At 36.4% G+C, this 17,772-nt stretch overlaps 1 protein-coding gene across 17 annotated transcripts in view; it reads left to right on the top strand.

Moving 5' to 3' along the window:
• The window catches only part of CHD9 (chromodomain helicase DNA binding protein 9), a 278,999-nt gene that overhangs the window by 98,647 nt on the left and 162,580 nt on the right, over positions 1-17,772 (top strand). For all 17 annotated transcript variants that reach the window (XR_010114408.1, XR_008649331.2, XM_055232971.2 and 14 more), the window contains one exon: positions 2,703-4,315. Coding sequence is in view for 15 of the 17 variants with exons in the window: in XM_055232971.2 (XP_055088946.1) it covers positions 2,864-4,315 (1,452 nt within the window). In the remaining 2 variants the exon portion in view is untranslated. The remainder of the gene's footprint in view (positions 1-2,702; positions 4,316-17,772) is intronic.

Genomic DNA, 17,772 nt, shown 5'->3' with positions numbered 1-17,772 from the left:
AAGAAAGAAGGGGGAGGAAATTGAAAGGATAATAAATGGGATCAAGAGAGGGGATATTTGAAGATGAGAGAAGTAACAGCTTGTTTGTATACAGATGAGAATGGGACAAATTGATGACTCAGAAGACAGAAGAAAGAATTACTGGGGCAGTGCCTTTGAGTAGGCAAGTAGGTGGGGAAGGAAGGCAGAGGAAGGAGAGTTTTAATTTTTTATTGCTTATTACAAGAATCAAACATTTTCCAACTTAAATCTAAAATAGTGGAGGAAACTTTTTAAAAGTAATTTCCTTGTTTTTTTGTTTGTTTGTCTGTTTTGGAGACAGGGTCTCTCTCTGTTACCCAGGCTAGAGTGTAGTGGCTCAATCATGGCTCACTGCAGCCTCAATCTCTCAGGCTCAAGCGATCCTCCCACCTCAGCCACCCAAATAGCTGGGACTACAGGAATGCACCATGCCTGGCTAATTTATTTTTTATTTTTTATTTTTTGTAGAGACAAGGGTCTCATTTTGTTACCTAGGCTGGTCTCGAACTCCTGGGCCTAAGCATTCCTCCCACTTCAGCCTCCCAAAGTGCTAGGATTACAGATGTGAGCCACTGCACCTTGCCAGTTTTCAGATTTATTTGTGATATGATTGAAGAAAGCTGATCAGAAATACTTCAGCTTGTAGGTAGGAAACACAGTTATTCTGGCATGTGAGTATCTGTATGCTAGCTGGTAAGGTGCCCAGGAAAGGGGAGATCAGATCAAATAATGAATGTACAACTGAATGGAAAGAGTACAAGTCCTTACCTGCTTTAATCCTTACTGGATACAGAGTTAATCAGTTCTTGTTACCTTTTAAAGGGCTAGCCCTAAATAATTAAGGGACAATATTGAATTTATATTAATTTAATATTAATACCTTTTCAATTGATATTTATTACTCAAAAGTATCTGGGCTGCCTAATTTTTTGATAAAAAGTAAGAATTCTAGATATCCTAAATTTAAATTTTCAAATTTCACTAATGTTTTACTAATATTTCCTGAGCTGTGACATTCTAAAGCTGACTCTTCCTCAAACCAAGCATCACTTGCTATTATTACTGAATATAAAAACATCTTGCTTTTGTATGGAAAACATTTTAATATGTGTTGTATCACTTAATCATTGTATCAAGTATGTAGGATAGGCAGAGGGTTTTTTGTTGATTCTTTAGTTTTTATATTTCTTCAGGTTCCTAATAATAAGGAGCTTTGTGGATGATACTGTGCATCTTGTAGAGAAGTAGTCTTCAACCTTTTTGGCACCAAGGATCGGTTTCGTGGATGGGGTAGGGAAGTAGGGGGTGGTGGATGGAGGGAGATGATTTCAGGATGAAACTGTTCCACCTCAGGCATTAATTAGATTCTCATAAGGGAGCACAGCCTAGATCACTTACACGTGCAGTTCACGATAGGGTTCAGGCTGCTGTGAGAATCTAATGCTGCCGCTGATGTGACAGGAGGCGGAGCTTGGGCAGTAATGCTGGCCGACCTGCTGCTCACCTCCTGCTGTGCAGCCTGGTTTCTAACAGGCCACGCACCCATTCCATCTGCAGCCTGGGGTTTCAGGATCCCTGTTCTAGAGTTGTCATTTGTGATAGTCAGTAAAAATCATTTCAGTAAATTTTGAAGTTTTAAATTTTGATTGATTAAAATGATCTTGATAGCTTACCCTGTCTCAAAAAAAATTTTTTTCCTGAGTCATTTAAAAATATGTCTACTCTAGAGTTCTTATTTATTTTAAAATTTTTCCAGCGCTTAATTTTTACTTATATTACTAGCTTATTTTAACATTGTTGTAAGTTTCAAAGTTGTATTAGATAGATAAAATATTTTCTTTGAGAAGACATAGACTTCCACTGTAACTTAAATCATCCAGAGTAACTTCACCTACTTAATTTTTTCTCTGAAAGATCTACCTTGCAAATACTTGCCAAGTAAAATTAGTTGGTAATTAGGTTGAATAAAATCAGTTTTTGTTTTTGTTTTTGTTTTTTGAGACAGTGTCTCACTCTGTTGCCTAGGCTGGAGTGCAGTGGCACAATTATGGCTCACTGCAGCCTCAATCTCTCAGGCTCAAGCAGTCCTCCCACCTCAGCCTCCCAGGTAGCTGAGACTACAGGTACACACCACCATGGCCGAGTAGTTTTAAAATTTTTTTCTGAGATGGGTGTCACACTTGTTGCCCAAACTCCTGGGCTCAAGTGATCCTCCTTATCTAAAAGATACAACAGAAAATTAGAAGTTTCAAAATAATTTTACTTATATAAGTTTTATTCTTAAAGTAGCTTTATTGAGATATAATTCAGATACCATACAATTCATTCATCTAAAGTGTATATTTAGTGGTTTTAGCATACTCAGAGTTGTTTATCCATTACCATAACCAATGTTAGAGCATTTTCATTACCCCCAAAAGAAATCCCATAACCTGTAGCTAACACTAACCAATCACCAGTCCTTCTACCCACCCACCATGCCACCAGCTCTAGGTGACCCACTAATCTATTTTCTCTATATATATACTTGCCTACTTTTGACATTTTATATAAATGGAGTCATATAATACGTGGTTTTTTGTGACCTCTTTCACTTAGCATAATGTTTTCAGAGTTCATTTTTGTTGTAGCATGTATCAGTACTTAATTTCTCTTTATTGTTTTTGTTCCTTTTTTTCTAGGATTTTGACACTTCATGACATGTCATTATTTAGAGCAATAATGAGTATTGACCTGTTTTGGATTAGTTGACCTTCGGAAATGATCCAATAATATCTACTATAGAGAAGCTGAATATACTCCATCTGTAGTGAACAGCCCGGATTGTTACAGAATTTTCAAGATGACAGATCCAATGATGGACTTTTTTGATGATGCCAATCTTTTTGGTGAGACCTTAGAAGGTTTGTCAGATGATGCATTTGTACAACCAGGACCTGTTTCACTAGTTGATGAATTGAATTTGGGTGCAGAATTTGAACCGTTGCACATAGATTCACTAAACCATGTTCAAGGTACTCCAACACATCAGAAGATGACTGATTTTGAACAGTTAAATCAATTTGATTCAATAAAATTTCACCATGTTAATCAAGCTTTTGGTAGCCCAGCTGAACATGTGTTATCTCCACACTCTCAGTTTAATTGTTCTCCAATCCATCCCCAAAACCAACCCAATGGTTTGTTTCCAGATGTATCAGATGGCAGTCCAATGTGGGGCCATCAGACAGCTACTAGCATTTCAAATCAAAATGGATCTCCTTTTCACCAACAAGGACATTCACACTCTATGCATCAAAATAAAAGCTTTGTGGCACACCATGACTTTGCCTTATTTCAGGCCAATGAACAACAAACACAGTGCACTTCACTACGCTCACAACAAAACAGAAATAATCTCAACCCAGGGCAGAATTCTCTTAGCCACTCTAAAAATTTTATGAATGTTTCTGGTCCACATAGAGTCAACGTTAACCACCCACCACAAATGACTAATGCATCTAATTCACAACAGTCTATTTCAATGCAGCAATTTTCTCAAACGTCGAATCCTTCAGCACACTTCCACAAGTGTAGCAATCATCAAGAAGGAAATTTTAATGGACCTTCCCCAAATATGACTTCTTGTTCTGTCAGTAATTCACAGCAATTTTCTTCACATTATTCCTTTTCCAGTAATCATATATCACCAAACAGTCTACTTCAGTCCTCTGCAGTTCTTGCATCTAATCATACAAATCAGACTTTATCTGATTTTACTGGAAGTAATTCCTTTTCACCTCATAGAGGAATCAAGCAAGAATCTACTCAGCATATCCTAAACCCCAATACATCATTGAATTCAAATAATTTCCAAATATTGCATTCATCACATCCTCAGGGTAATTATAGCAATTCAAAATTATCTCCTGTGCACATGAACTTCCCAGATCCTGTTGACTCAGGAACTCAAATGGGCCATTTCAATGATCATGTAGAAACTAATGGCTTTTCATCTTTAGAAGAGAATTTACTTCATCAAGTGGAATCTCAAACTGAGCCATTCACAGGACTTGACCCCGAGGACCTCCTTCAGGAGGGTCTTCTTCCTCACTTTGATGAGTCAACATTCGGACAAGATAATTCAAGTCACATTTTAGATCATGACCTTGATCGGCAGTTTACTTCGCATCTTGTAACACGGCCTTCTGATATGGCTCAGACTCAGTTGCAAAGTCAGGCTCGGAGTTGGCATTCATCATTTTCTAATCATCAGCATTTCCATGACAGAAATCACCTATGTTTACAGCGACAGGTATGTAGCTCTTTGCCTGTATTTTGGAGATTTGGGGGTAGGGTGGACTGTTAGTCATTGGGTTAATTTTATATGAGACATCGTCAAGATTTCTCAAACTTGGTAATTCCATTAAGTGAACATACATATTTTGATAGAGGTTTATATTGTTTTACAAGTCTTGTGTTGAAAGTGATTCACTGATATGCTCAAAGCAATAGATTAACTTCTATATTTAGAAAATTATAAGGTGTTAAGACATCTTTTGTGATGTTTATGAATACATTTGAAAGAAAGTTATTTTATCAAAAACAACTTAATAATCATAATTAAAAGGGAAAAACTAGACTGGGAAAATTTGATTGCAAATAGAATTAACATTGAGTTAATATTCCTATAAAAAGCTTTATAAATTAGCAAACTTTTAAGATCTCAGTTGATAACTAGATAAAGCACATAAGCTGAAATTCACAAAAAGGGAATTAAACCAGAATAATATGCAGCTTTAATAATAAAAATTCAATTTAGAATGGTTTCATTTTTACCTATTAGAAAAATATGTTAAATGTTAATGCTTAATGCTGGCAAATTTATGGTGAAATTGGTACCTACATGGCTTTGTTAATTGATGCAAATATTTTGAAAAGCAATTTGGTACTAGATTAAAGCGTATAAAAATTCTCCATTTTAATAACCGAAACATAGCAGAAGTATATACCCAAAGATATTTATCTTAGTATACTTACAAGGGATAGCTGAAAAAAGCATAGCTCATTATTGTAATCACGATAGACCACAGGCACTAAAAAGATTTTGAACACTAACATTGAGAATATGTTAATGTTGGAGAAAAGAGCGTAATTCAAAATTAAGATCACAGTAAAGCAAGGTTAAGAGTGTGGCCTTTGGTACCAGACTACCTGGTTTAGAATCGTGGGTCCTGTTACTTACTAATTGGGTGACTTTGACTTAGATAATTTCTATGCGTCTCCTTTTCCTCATCTTTAAAATGTGAAATAATAATAGGATCCAGCTAATAGGGCTTTGGAAAGGATTAATAGATTTGTAACATGTAAACATGCTTAGACTATGCCTAGCATATAGTTAGAAATTAATACTTTTTTTGCTTTTTTGGATTTTTCTTTTGAGACGGGTCTCACTCTATCACCCAGTTTGAAGTGCAATGGCACCATCAGGGCTCACTGCAGCCTCAACCTCCCTGGGCTCAGGTGATCCTCCTGCCTCAGCCTCCTGGGTAGCTGGGACTGTAGGCACGTGCCACCATGCCTGGCTATTTTTTGTATTTTTTGTAAAGATGTGATCTTGTCATGTTGCCTGGGCTAATCTCGAGCTCCTGTGCTCAACCAGTCCACTCTCCTCGGCCTCCCAAAGTGCTGGGATTATAGACATGAGACACTCTGCCCAGTCTTAAGTGTATTTATTAATTATACTTTTTTTCATAGTGGTATGAAAATATGTATATGGGCCAGTTATGTTAGCTTATGCCTGTAATCCCAGCACTTTGGGAGATTGAGGTGAGAGGATTGCTTGAGGCCAGGAATTCCAGACCAGCCTGGGCAATGTAACAATACTCTGTCTCTACAGTAAATACATTTTAAAAAAAATTAGCCAGGTATGATGGTGCACTCCTGTAGTCCCAGCTACTCAAGAGGCTGAGGTGAGCAGATAACTCAAACCCAGGAGTTTCAGGCTGAGGTAAGCCATGATCACACCACTGCCAGTCTAGGCATTGGAATCAGACCCTGTCTCTGAGAAAAAAAGAAAATTTGCATATGAAAAAAATACCAGAAGAAAATAGGTTTAAGTAGTGCAGTTTTTCCCTTACTTTCTACAATTTTGTGGTGAATATATTACTTTTATAATAATTAATGTAATATTTTATGTTTTTGAAAATTCTCTTGTTAAATTAAGGATTCATAAAATGCTTCAATACCTTGGTTACCTGTGAGATTCTGTGGCCAATGAAATATACCAAAGTTCTTGAAATTAAATATTTAGGGATCCATTTTTCATTTTAAAGCCTTGAAGTATTTGAAAAAGAAAAAATCTTTGTCTTTCCCATTGGATTGACTTTTAGTTCTATTTCTTTTCTCCTTTTTTGAGAAGGAGTCTCACTGTGTCTCCCAGGCTAGAGTGCACTGACACAATTTCCGCTCACTGCAACCTCCGCCTCCCAAGTTCAAGTGATTCTCCTCCCTCAGCCTCCTGAGTAGCTGGGATTACAGGCGTGTGCCACTATGCCCAGCTAATTTTTGTATTTTCAGTAGAGACGGGGTTTCAGCATGTTGGCCAGGCTGATCTCTGGTCTTGAACTCCTGACCTCAGGTGATCCACCGGCCTCGACCTCCCAAAGTACTGGCATTACAGGTGTGAGCCACCATGCCCGGCCACTTTAGTTCTATTTCAGAACAATATTTCAGCACATTTTTTGAAATGTCTAGGGAGATGTAGAAATATTTAAAAGACACTTATAAACCCTCCATCTCCCCCTCTTTTTGTGACATGAGTTGAGTATTGTGATTTTGCTCCCTCTACTGGAGGAAGATCAAGCATCTCAGAAGGACCCTGGGAAAACTCTCCACTGATTGAACTTAGGTGCATCTATCTACTTTGTATGTAGGTTTCTGACTAGTTTGACCAATCATTTTTGTCCAGTGTATACTTGAAATTACGAGAGCTTATTGATTTATTTTTAAACATTTTATTCTTCTAAGACGTTATCATTTTGATTCATTTTTTTTGTCGTTTTTGTTTTGTTTTTTAATTAATGCATTTCTAAACATGTTTCCCGGGCTTTAAAAAGTAGTAAGGACTCCTTTTTATAGATTTGGAATGAATGGAGGATAATTATAAATAACTAAAGCAGTCTCTAATGCTAGCACGTAGATAGAGAGCACTCCATCTGAGAGAAGTTATTTTCAGACCTACCTTAACCAACCTTTCATAAATCATCTTATTCTACACTGATAAATACAGTTTTAAGTCACTCACTTTTTTGTTTCAGTTTTTTTTTGTTTTGTTTTGTTAACTTGTTCTTTTTTCACATGTCCAAAAACTGATAAAGGGCAGTTCATTTGGAATACTTTTTTGACTTATTGAAAGTCTATTCTCAGCCCACAGTGGCTCACGGCTGTAATCCCAGAACTTTGGGAGGCCGTGGCAGGTGGATCACTTGAGGTCAGGAGTTCGAGACCAGCCTGGCCGACATGGCGAAACCCCATCTCTACTAAAAATACAAAAATTAGCTGGGCATGGTGGTGCATGCCTGTAATCCCAGCTACTTGGGAAGCTGAGGCAGGAGAATCGCTTGAACCTGGGAGGCTGAGGTTGTGAAGAGCCGAGATCACGCCATTGCATTCCAGCCTGGACAACAGAGCAAGACTCTGTCTCAAAACAAAAAAAGAAAAGAAAGTCTGTTCTCGACCAGGTGCCATGGTTTACGCCTGTAATCCCAACACTTTGGGAGGGTGAGACAGGAGGATGAGTTGAGCCTGGGAGTTTGAGGCTGCAGTGAGCTGTGATTGTGTTGCTCCACTTAGCAGCCTGGGTAATAGTGAGACCCTGTCTCAAAAAAAAAGAAAAAGAAAAAAACTCTTTTCTCAAGTTTCCTATTACTTCTTAGTTTAAACAGTGATATTTGGGATTTGTTGATTGTGAGAGTGAAAAAGAGAGATGGATTGGTAGAGAGGATTATCATGATTATTGTATGTTGCATATCAGTTTTATATGTACTGAATTATAGGTCACACATCTTAAATATATGAAATGCAAATGATTTAATATGTGGAATTCATGACAAATTTTGACAGAGCATAGACTTTTTTGCCTATATAATTTTTGCATGTTCTGTATAGTTAAGGTACTACACAGCTGAAATGTTATATTAATAAAGAGTTCTTATATTATTATGATGCTTCCACAGATTCTATGGAAAGAAATTTTTTTCTGGGTTCTTTATTGGGCTTCTTTAACTCTCTTAATTGTAGTAATTTCACTTTAGACTAAATTAACATCACTACATGTGTATAGAAGTTAACAGATTTAAACATAATGAAGTGGCATAATTTTTTAGTTTATGAAAAATAATTTTGAGGTACATTTTGTTAGAGCCAAAACAAGACATTCTTTAAGCTACTGTTTAAAAAGCCATGGATGACACTCTATTTAGAATTCTAGAACGCTTTAGTGAGAATATTGAATATTTAAAGACTATTTATAAGCCTTGCTTTTTTCTTTCTTTTTTTTTTTCTTGAGATGGTCTCGCTCTGTCACCCTGGTTGGAGTGCAGTGGTAGATCTCAGCTTACTGCAACCTCTGCCTCCTGGGCTTAAGTGATCCTCCCGCATCAGCTTCCCAAGCAGCTGGCACCACAGGCACGTACCACCATGCCTCACTAATTTTTGTATTTTTTTTGTAGAGATGGGGTTTTGCCATGTTGGCCAGGCTGGTCTCGAACTCCTGAGCTCAAGTGATCCACCTCAGCCTCCCAAAATGCCGGGATTACAGGTGTGAGCCACCGTGCCTGACCCAGCCTTGCTTTTTTAAATTTCCCAACTATAGTGGGGTGATTGTAGATACCACTTCAAATATCTCAGCGTACGCTAAAGTATGTGTCAATTGTTAACAACAGTGAATATTGCTGATTTGACTCTAGAATTTTACTGCTTAGAAAAGAGAGAGGAGCCAGGACACAGTGGGAAGAGAGGCCAGAGGGAGACGGAGAATAGTGGGGTTGTTGGGAGGAGGAAGACAAAAGAAAAAAAGCGAGAATCTATAGCAAGTGTTTCCAAATGTAAGTATGTACAAGACATAACATAGGGAAAATACTAGCTTATTTATCATCTCTAATTTTTGGACCAAAGGAATTTTGAGAGAATAATACTCTGAACTTTTTATTGCTCTCATGACAAATATTTTCTGCTGTCTTTATAGCAGAATCTGTAGTTTTTGTCTTATTTGTGAAGTGGAAATAACATGTGGAGCACTGTGTGATCTCTCAATATTTGTAAATTAAGTTTAGTGTAAAAGTTCTATGTAAGTGAAACATGTTATGAGGGATGGCAGAACTGGCATTCAAAATAGGAAATAGAATTTTAAGATATACTCATACATAATGTTTTATTGCCTTTTGTATTTTGATAGATTTTGTACTTTATTACCTTGAATTATTATTTCTTTTCCTGAAGATAGAGAAATTTACATTACTTATAAACTTAAAAAAAAACTTTTAAAAGAAAGATAGGTTTGAGCAGCCCATGTAAGGCTTTTTTTTTTTGGTGGGGGATAGGGTCTTTGTCACTCAGACTGGAGTGCAGTGGGGTGTGATCATGGCTCATTGCAGCCTCCATCTCCTGGACTCAAGCAGTTCTCCTGCCTGAGCCTCCCCTGTAGTGAGCCACCAAGCCTGGCTAACTTTTTTTATTTTTTGTGGAGACAAGGTCTCACTTTGTTGTCCAGGCTGGACTCAAGCTTCTGGCCTCCAGCAATCCTCCCACCTCAGCCTACCAAGGTGCCTGACAAATTTAATAAATGGTTGTTATAAAAAAAAAATGGTCCATATCAAAAACAATGTGAAGAATAAGTCATTTGTAATATTATTACCAAAAGATAATCACTGTTGCTGTTGTGTTATGTAAGATTCCAGTGAGATCTCTTGTTTGTCCTTTTTCCATTTCCCATATACATATTTTTAATTTTTTATTTTTTGTTGAGATGGAGTTTCACTTTTGTTGCCCAGGCTAAAGTGCAATGGTGCGATCTTGGCTCACCACAACCTCCACATCCCAGTTTCAAGCAATTCTTCTGCCTCAGCCTCCCAAATAGCTGGGATTACAGGAATGCGCCACCACGCCCAGCTAATTTTGTATTTTTAGTAGAGACAAGGTTTCTCCATGTTGGTCAGGCTGGTCTTCAACTACTGACCTCAGGTGAACCGCCTGCCTCGGCCTCCCAAACTGCTGGGATTACAGGCGTAGGCCACTGTGCCTGGCCGATATTTTTGAATTTTTAAGAAACAAAATTGAGATCATATAGTTCACACCTTGTGGCAAATTGCTTTTTAACCTTCCAATGAATATGTTGCGTACATTTTCCATGGCATTAAGTATTTTTCTAAAAATGATTTTGAGTGGCTGAATAATTTGTAATGGTTTAGCAACCATTGTAATGTTGCTAAAGTTCCATATAAAAGTAAGGTTATTACTGAGATCTGGAAAAATCTGAATCAAGGTGATTAAAATATCTTCATATTTTTATTGCATATATTACTGTAATAATTGAATTTAAAGTAGAAGCATAGTAATAAAAAATTAGAATAGGTAAGACATATAACATTTACATTGTGCCAAGCACTGTTCTGAATACTTAACATATGTTATCACATTGATCCATCACAACCATCCTTTTATTTGGATATGATTTTTTTTCCTTCAATTTACATGGTTGGAAACTGAGATCCAGAGAAATTAAGTAATAAACCCCAAGTCACACAGCCAGTAAATGGCCGCACTGGATTCAAACCCAATTTGACTCCATTATTTCTGATCTTAACGACTTTCACTTTACTTAAAAGCATATTAATACATTGTGATATTTAACAATAATGTACTAAATGATTTCTTCCCTCTTCTGCCATTGAAAAATTAAAAACTGGCTTTAGAATCTTTAAGTGGCAAAGACCATGCCTCTCATGTTTTCTGGCTATATTCACAATAGTTTATCTATTAGCAGAGGAAAAACCAATGCCAAAAGAAAACAAACAAAAAAACTCAACTAGGCCAGGTGTGGTGGCTCACACCTGTAATCCCAGCACTTTGGGAGATGGAGGCAAGAAGATCACTCGAAGTCAGGAATTCAAGACCAGCCTGAGAAACCACAGTGAGATCCTGACTATACAAATATGTATTTTTTTTATTAGCTGGGAGTGATGGTGTGCACCTGTAGTCCTAGCTACTTAGGAGGCTGAGGCAGGAGGATCACTTGAGCCCAGGAGGTTTAGGCTGCCGTGAGCCAGGATTGTGCCATTGCACTCCAGCCTGGGTGATAGAGCAAGGCCCCGTCTCAAAAAACAAAAAATAACAACAAAAAAAACTAAGAAGTGTTCTGACTTTGTTTTTTGTTTTTTTTTTTGGGGGGGGGGGGGTTGTTGTTGTTGTTGTTGTTGTTGTTTTTGAGACAAAGTCTCGCTCTGTCGCCCAGGCTGGAATGTAGTGGCACAATCTCAGCTCGTTGCAACCTCCACCTCCCAGGTTCGAGTGATTCTTGTGCCTCAGTCTCCCAGGTAGCTGGGATTACAGTCATGCACCACCATGCCTGGCTACTTTTTTGTATTTTCAGTAGAGATGGGGTTTCGCCATGTTGCCCAGGTTGATCTCGAACTTCTGACCTCAACTGATCTGCCCGCCTCGGCCTCCCAAAATGCTGGGATTACAGGCATGAGCCACCACTCCCAGCGATGTTCTGACATTTTTTATAAGATTATGTGTAAGACGATAGCAACAAATGCCCTAAAGGTAAATCCAATAATTATCTTCAAATATTTTGAAGGACTTTAGAGGTCATTATTAGGCCATGTAAGTAGAAGTCACAGAAAAGCAGATTGTCATTTAATTTAAGGAAGAAGTTTGAAATAAAGCTCTTCACTGAAAGCAGGGAGATGGAATAGCTTAGATATGTCACAGAAAGAATTTCTGTAGCAGGTGAAAAATGGACTAAATTGGAAGGTTATTTCAACTCTTAAGATTCTATGGTTGTAATTTTAGGTTTTATTATAGGATGTAACATTCATATTGCCTATTTAGCTCCTGAGTGGCAATTACAAAAGATGAAGAAAGGTAAAACATGACAAGTCCTCCACTATCCAGTTATGTCAGGAAATTATTTGTTACAGATGAATAAATTTTCCAGATAGATGGAATGTATTTTAGCAAGACTCAAAAACTTTAATTACATAGATCTTTTCATTCCCCCCACCCCAGAAGTTAATGGTGGTGGTGGTAGAATGCTCTGTTGGAACAAGATGAAAATAATTTTAAAGGGAGGTCTCACATGTTTACATTTTTGACAGTTATTTTTAATACCTCCAGGAATTACCCTGACTTAATGTATTCGATTGAAATACATTAGATATTTGAAAATCATCTTAAGCAGAGTTAATTTTATATATATTAGTTATTATAAAAGAGAGGAAAACCTATATAAAACTAAAGCAAAGAATTTGCTGTAGTTTGCTCACACCCAAGCTATTTGCTGTTTTTCTTTCTAAGGTACTTTAGTTATAGCATACTATTTTAAAAAATGGTACCTTTTCCTAAGTCAAAAAAGCATCAGATATATGCACAATTAAAAAACTTGTCACTCTACTTTTGCCCTAAGCAAAAAGAAGAAAAATGACTTATAAAATATTTAGATTGTCTCCTTGAATAATTAAAACTTTTATAAGGTACCATCCCTCTATTTTTCAGAATTTGTTTAAATCTTTATGCATTTGGCATGGTATTACTTATAAAAGTTTCAAAATTCCTAGTTGTCTGACTAAGCCAAAGCATAAAATAGAAATTCTGTCTAGGAATTTCTTTCAGTTGTTTTTTCACTTAAAATGGACTAGTTCTTGGTTTTGTTATTTCTGTCAGATCTTCTGTATTAAAATGTTCTATTTTAACTGGGAAATTATAGAATATTAGCTAGTTCTGAAATACATCCAGTTATTAAACTATGTAGTATATTGTAGAAGAGTTAAGCTTTGTACTGCCTGTCAGGAATCAGAGTAACAGAAATTCCAGTTGTTAACATTAGCTTGAAGGCTATTGACCTCTAGCATGCATACTTAAGGGTAAGAGGTGAACGGAAAGTAAATTCCAGGAGTGTGGAAAACCCAGCTGTTGGTGAGAAATTTGTAGATTAGTGCAGTATATGAAGAATGTGAGACTGAAGCCAAACTTCAAAATAGGTCTCACAAAATTTTGTTGTATTTAATTGTATTTAGGAGGTACATTCCCAGATACCTTAGGACTACTCAGTCACTTACTTATCATTATTGATATATGAAATTTAAGATAATTTGTTAGGACCTACAGAGTCATCAAATTTGTTCCTATTATTGTAACATTAATACAAAGCTATTTTGAAATAAGTATGGATGACAAGGTTTGTCTATTTGGGTAATTGGACTGAAATGATTTTAAATTAAGGAAATGTTTTAATACAGTATGATGTGGATATAGTTAGGAAGCATGGACTGCAGTTTCTTGTTAAATAAAATCTGGTCATTTGCTTTGGTCAACTATGCAAATACCTTGCACATTTACTATGCCAGGAATACCTTACAAATTATGGAAAGAGGATAATCTTTGAGAGCTGTTTTTCCTACATAAGTGTGTGTTTGTATGCCTGAAAACAGTACAGGTTTACAATGACCATTTCATGGATTCATAGAATATTTGACCTGGACATGGTTTTACTCTATCCTCGTATGCAAAGAATAAACAGGGTTAGAAAGATCATGACTTGCTTGCTGTCACATAACTAGTTAGCATGTTCCTTTCCTAGATCAAACTGTGTAGTGTTCAAAGATGATCAGAAGTGACAGCAGTACCCACACTATGGACAGATACATATTTAATAGGCCATATTATAAAATACAATTGTACCTGGTTGTCTTTGGTTATTGAGAAATAATTTTTAGTTTTGTATGTGTCAATTTTAATGTCTATAAATTTTTTATCTCTGTGTTTAGTGTTTAAAAATGTAACTTTACTGTACCTTGTCAAATGTAGGTATAAATTGTATATACATTTGAATGACTGAATTTTAAATAACATCTGTGTTTTAGAAATGTTGCCTTTTTAGCACTTCTGTTTGTTCAGTATTTATTAGATGTCTGCCATATGTAAGAAACTATGCCAGGCACTGAGGTTGCAGAGATGATTAAGAGAAAATTATCCTACTTTCCTATTGTTCTGTATTATAATTTCAGAGATGTTCTCTTTTCATTTCTGATTCATTTCCAGTTGACAGTGGTTTCTAGCACTTTCTCTTAGCCCTCTAGCTTAGTGATTTGTAATGAGTAATTTACAAACAAGATTTATTTTCGTTCTACTTAAAGAAGGTGTTCCTCTAAGTTTCTAGCTTAGCTCTTTGTTTCGTGGCGTTTGACAATCTGTAATTATCTGATTCTTCAAATACATATTATATACATAATATAATGTGTATCATATATACATATCATATATAGCTATCTAAGGTCCAATTGCTTTTGTAAATGACAGTGCCAAGAAAGTGGACCCTTCTCTTTTTAGTTTCTATTCTACCTATATTTATTACAAATTATTGCAAAACTCTTACAAAAATGTGCAATGGGGTTCAACTTTTATGAGATTTTTGTTAAAAAAAGGATTATTGGTCACGTAGACAGATATTCTTAGAAGATTATATTGTAAGATAAATTTCCTAGGATTTTTCCCCCTAATTACATTAAGTGAAAGTAAGATTTTGGAAGTAATTTTTAAAAATAATATAGGAAACATTGAGTATAATTAGAATTAGAAATAGTAATAACATTTGCTTTATTTATTTATTTTTATTTTTATTTTTTTGAGACGGTGTTTCGCTCCATCCCCTAGCCTGGAGTGCAGTGGCGCGATCTCAGCTCGTTGCAACCTCCACCTCCCCGGTTTGAACAATTCTCCTGTCTCAGCCTTCCAAGTAGCTGGGACTACAGGCGCCTGCCACCATGCCCAGCCAATTTTTGTATTTTTAACAGAGACGGGGTTTTCACCTTGTTGGTCAGACTGGTTTTGAACTCCTGACCTTAGGGGATCCACCTGCTTCAGCCTCCCAAAGTGCTGAGATTACAGGCGTGAGCCACCGTACCTAGCCTGCACAATATTTTTAAAAGTGGTTTTACCCACATTATTTGAGTTTTTTAGTAGTACATTGGAATATATACAGATATGTTAATATAAAAGTTGGTATTATTTTGTGGAATTTACAGATTTGAGGTGTTGAGAGGGAAAGTGACCTCTAATGTAGATAGCTACTAATGGTTTAGTAGAAACTTGGCTCTAAATTTATTATGCATTCTATGGTACCTAACTGCCTTTTACTCACAGCAGCAAAAAAACAAACGTTCATAGAGCACCTGTTATGTATTAGGTTGGTGCAAAACTTTCAGTGGCAAAAATTGCAATTATTTTGCACCAACCTATCAGGTATTGTGCTAAGTACTAAAAGTACAACTATAAAGAGACTATTTTTGGGAGTGGAGGGGCAGACAGGGAATGGCTGTGTTACCCGGGCCGGAGTACAATGGTGCAATCACAGCACACTGTAGCCTTGAACTCCTGGGTTCAAGAGATCTTCCCACCTCAGCCTCCTAAGTAGCTAGAACTGCAGGCGTGGGCCACCACGCCTGGCTAATTTTAAAATTTTTAAATTATAGCTGTGAGTCACCAGGTATGGTGCTTTCGGAGCACCAGCACTTTGGGAGGCTGAAGTGGACAGGTCACTTGCGCTCAAGAGTTTTGAAACCAGTCTGAGCCTCATGGTGAAACCCTGTCTCTACTAAAAATACAAAATTAGCTGGGCGTTGTGGTGCATACCTGTAGTCCCAGTTACTTGGAAGGCTGAGGTGGGAGGATCGCTTGAGCATAGGAGGTCAAAGCCATAGTTATCTGATATCACGCCCTGCACTGCAGCCTGGGTGACAGATGAGACCCTGTCTCAAAACATATAAATAAATAAAATAAAATTTTGTTGTAGAAATGGATCTTGCTATGTTGTCCAGGACAGTCTTGAACTCCTGGCCTCAAGCAGCCCTCCCACCTTGACCTCCCAAAGCACTGGAATTACAAGCATGAGCCATGGCTCCTGGCTAAAGAGGACTTTAAGGCTAGATCTCAACTGGTATTTTTGTTATGTTACAAGAAAAAAGGTAGCTCCAAGTCAGCTTAAACAATATCAGAAATGTCAATATTATGAATTTCTTTAAAATATCTGTATTGAAAGTCATTTTTTCTAACCTTTTATTTTGAAAAAATTTCAACTTATCAGAAAGGTGAAAGAATAGTACCCTTTACATATATTCACTAATTGTTAATTATTTTGCCACATTTGCTTTCTCTTACTGTTTTTATTTCTAATTTTTCTTTGGCTGAACCGTTTGACAGTAAGTTGTAGACATCATGGAAATGTTGCCCCTAAATATTTTAACATGACTCCCCTTAGAACGGGAACATTCGCCTCCATGAATATAAGACTTTTACCACAACCAAGAAATATAACATAAAATAACATTATATACTATATAGTCCAAATTCAAAATTTTTAACTCGTCCCAATAATATTCTTTAGAGAGATATTTGGTTTAAATTTCAGGATCCAATCAAGGGTCAGGCATTACATTTAGTTGCTGTGTCTCTTTAATCTCCTTTAACCTAATACAAGTGTTCCCTGTCCTTTCTGTTGTTCCATCCTAACATGACATTTTTTTAAAGTACAGGTACAAGCCAGTTACCTGTATTTGGTTATTCATAATTCAGGTTAAGCAGTTTTTTTTTTTTTTTTTTTTTGGTGAGAATGCTGTATATGTATCTATTGGATAACATTAAGATACACGATGTTAGTTTGTCCCATTATTGGTGATGCTTGGTTTTCTCAGTATAGGTATCTTTTCACCTTTGTAATTAATCACGGGGATTTTTATATAAAAGAGTTAGATTCATGGATTTTTTTTAAATCAGTTGTAAAAATCAGTGTCTTAAAAATCAGTGTACTATAATATGTTATAAAAATGTGTTTATAAAAAATGTGTTATAAAAATTAATGTGTTAAAAATCAATGTTATAACCGATTGCCATCATTATTCTTTTTGAATATTTGGCCAGAGGAAGCCCTGTCAAGCCAACTCTGTGCTCTTTTAACAGATGCTCCTTAATCTTTAAGTACTTCTGGTGCAAGAACTTTTAATATAATTACCCTTGCCTTAGACCTGGAATGAGCCATTTCTTCAAGGAGCTCATTTACTTTTTGACTGACCTTGTAAAATGCATCTTGGAGTACTAGTATTTTGTAATTTCGTGTGTGTGTGTGTGTGTGTGTGTATGTGCGTGTGTGTGTGTTTTGGAAGCTTGTGGTTATATGAACAAATTCCAGAAATTCTGATTGAATTTCACAAGTGCTTTGTCAACATCTCTGATTTTGTTTAGGCCCTTACTATTTTATTTAAGTTAAACTGATATTGAACAAAGGGGCTTATGTTTTTTTAAGTTGGATACAAATTTTTGAGAACATACTATGTGCTAAGCACTGATATTCTAAGACAGCTTTGTCAATAGGATATTATAGATGAATTCAGAAAGTTTTTGGAACACTTATCATAAATATAGACTGTTAGACATTCTGCTTTTTTTTGCAATTCATGAAGGAAGTAAGGCCCATATAACAAATATGCATAACAAAAG

Source organism: Symphalangus syndactylus, chromosome 11, assembly GCF_028878055.3.
Source record: "Symphalangus syndactylus isolate Jambi chromosome 11, NHGRI_mSymSyn1-v2.1_pri, whole genome shotgun sequence".
In the NCBI taxonomy this organism is placed as follows: Eukaryota; Metazoa; Chordata; class Mammalia; order Primates; family Hylobatidae; genus Symphalangus; species Symphalangus syndactylus.
Note: the sequence above shows the minus strand (reverse complement) of the source record. Positions and strands in the feature narration are given on the sequence as shown.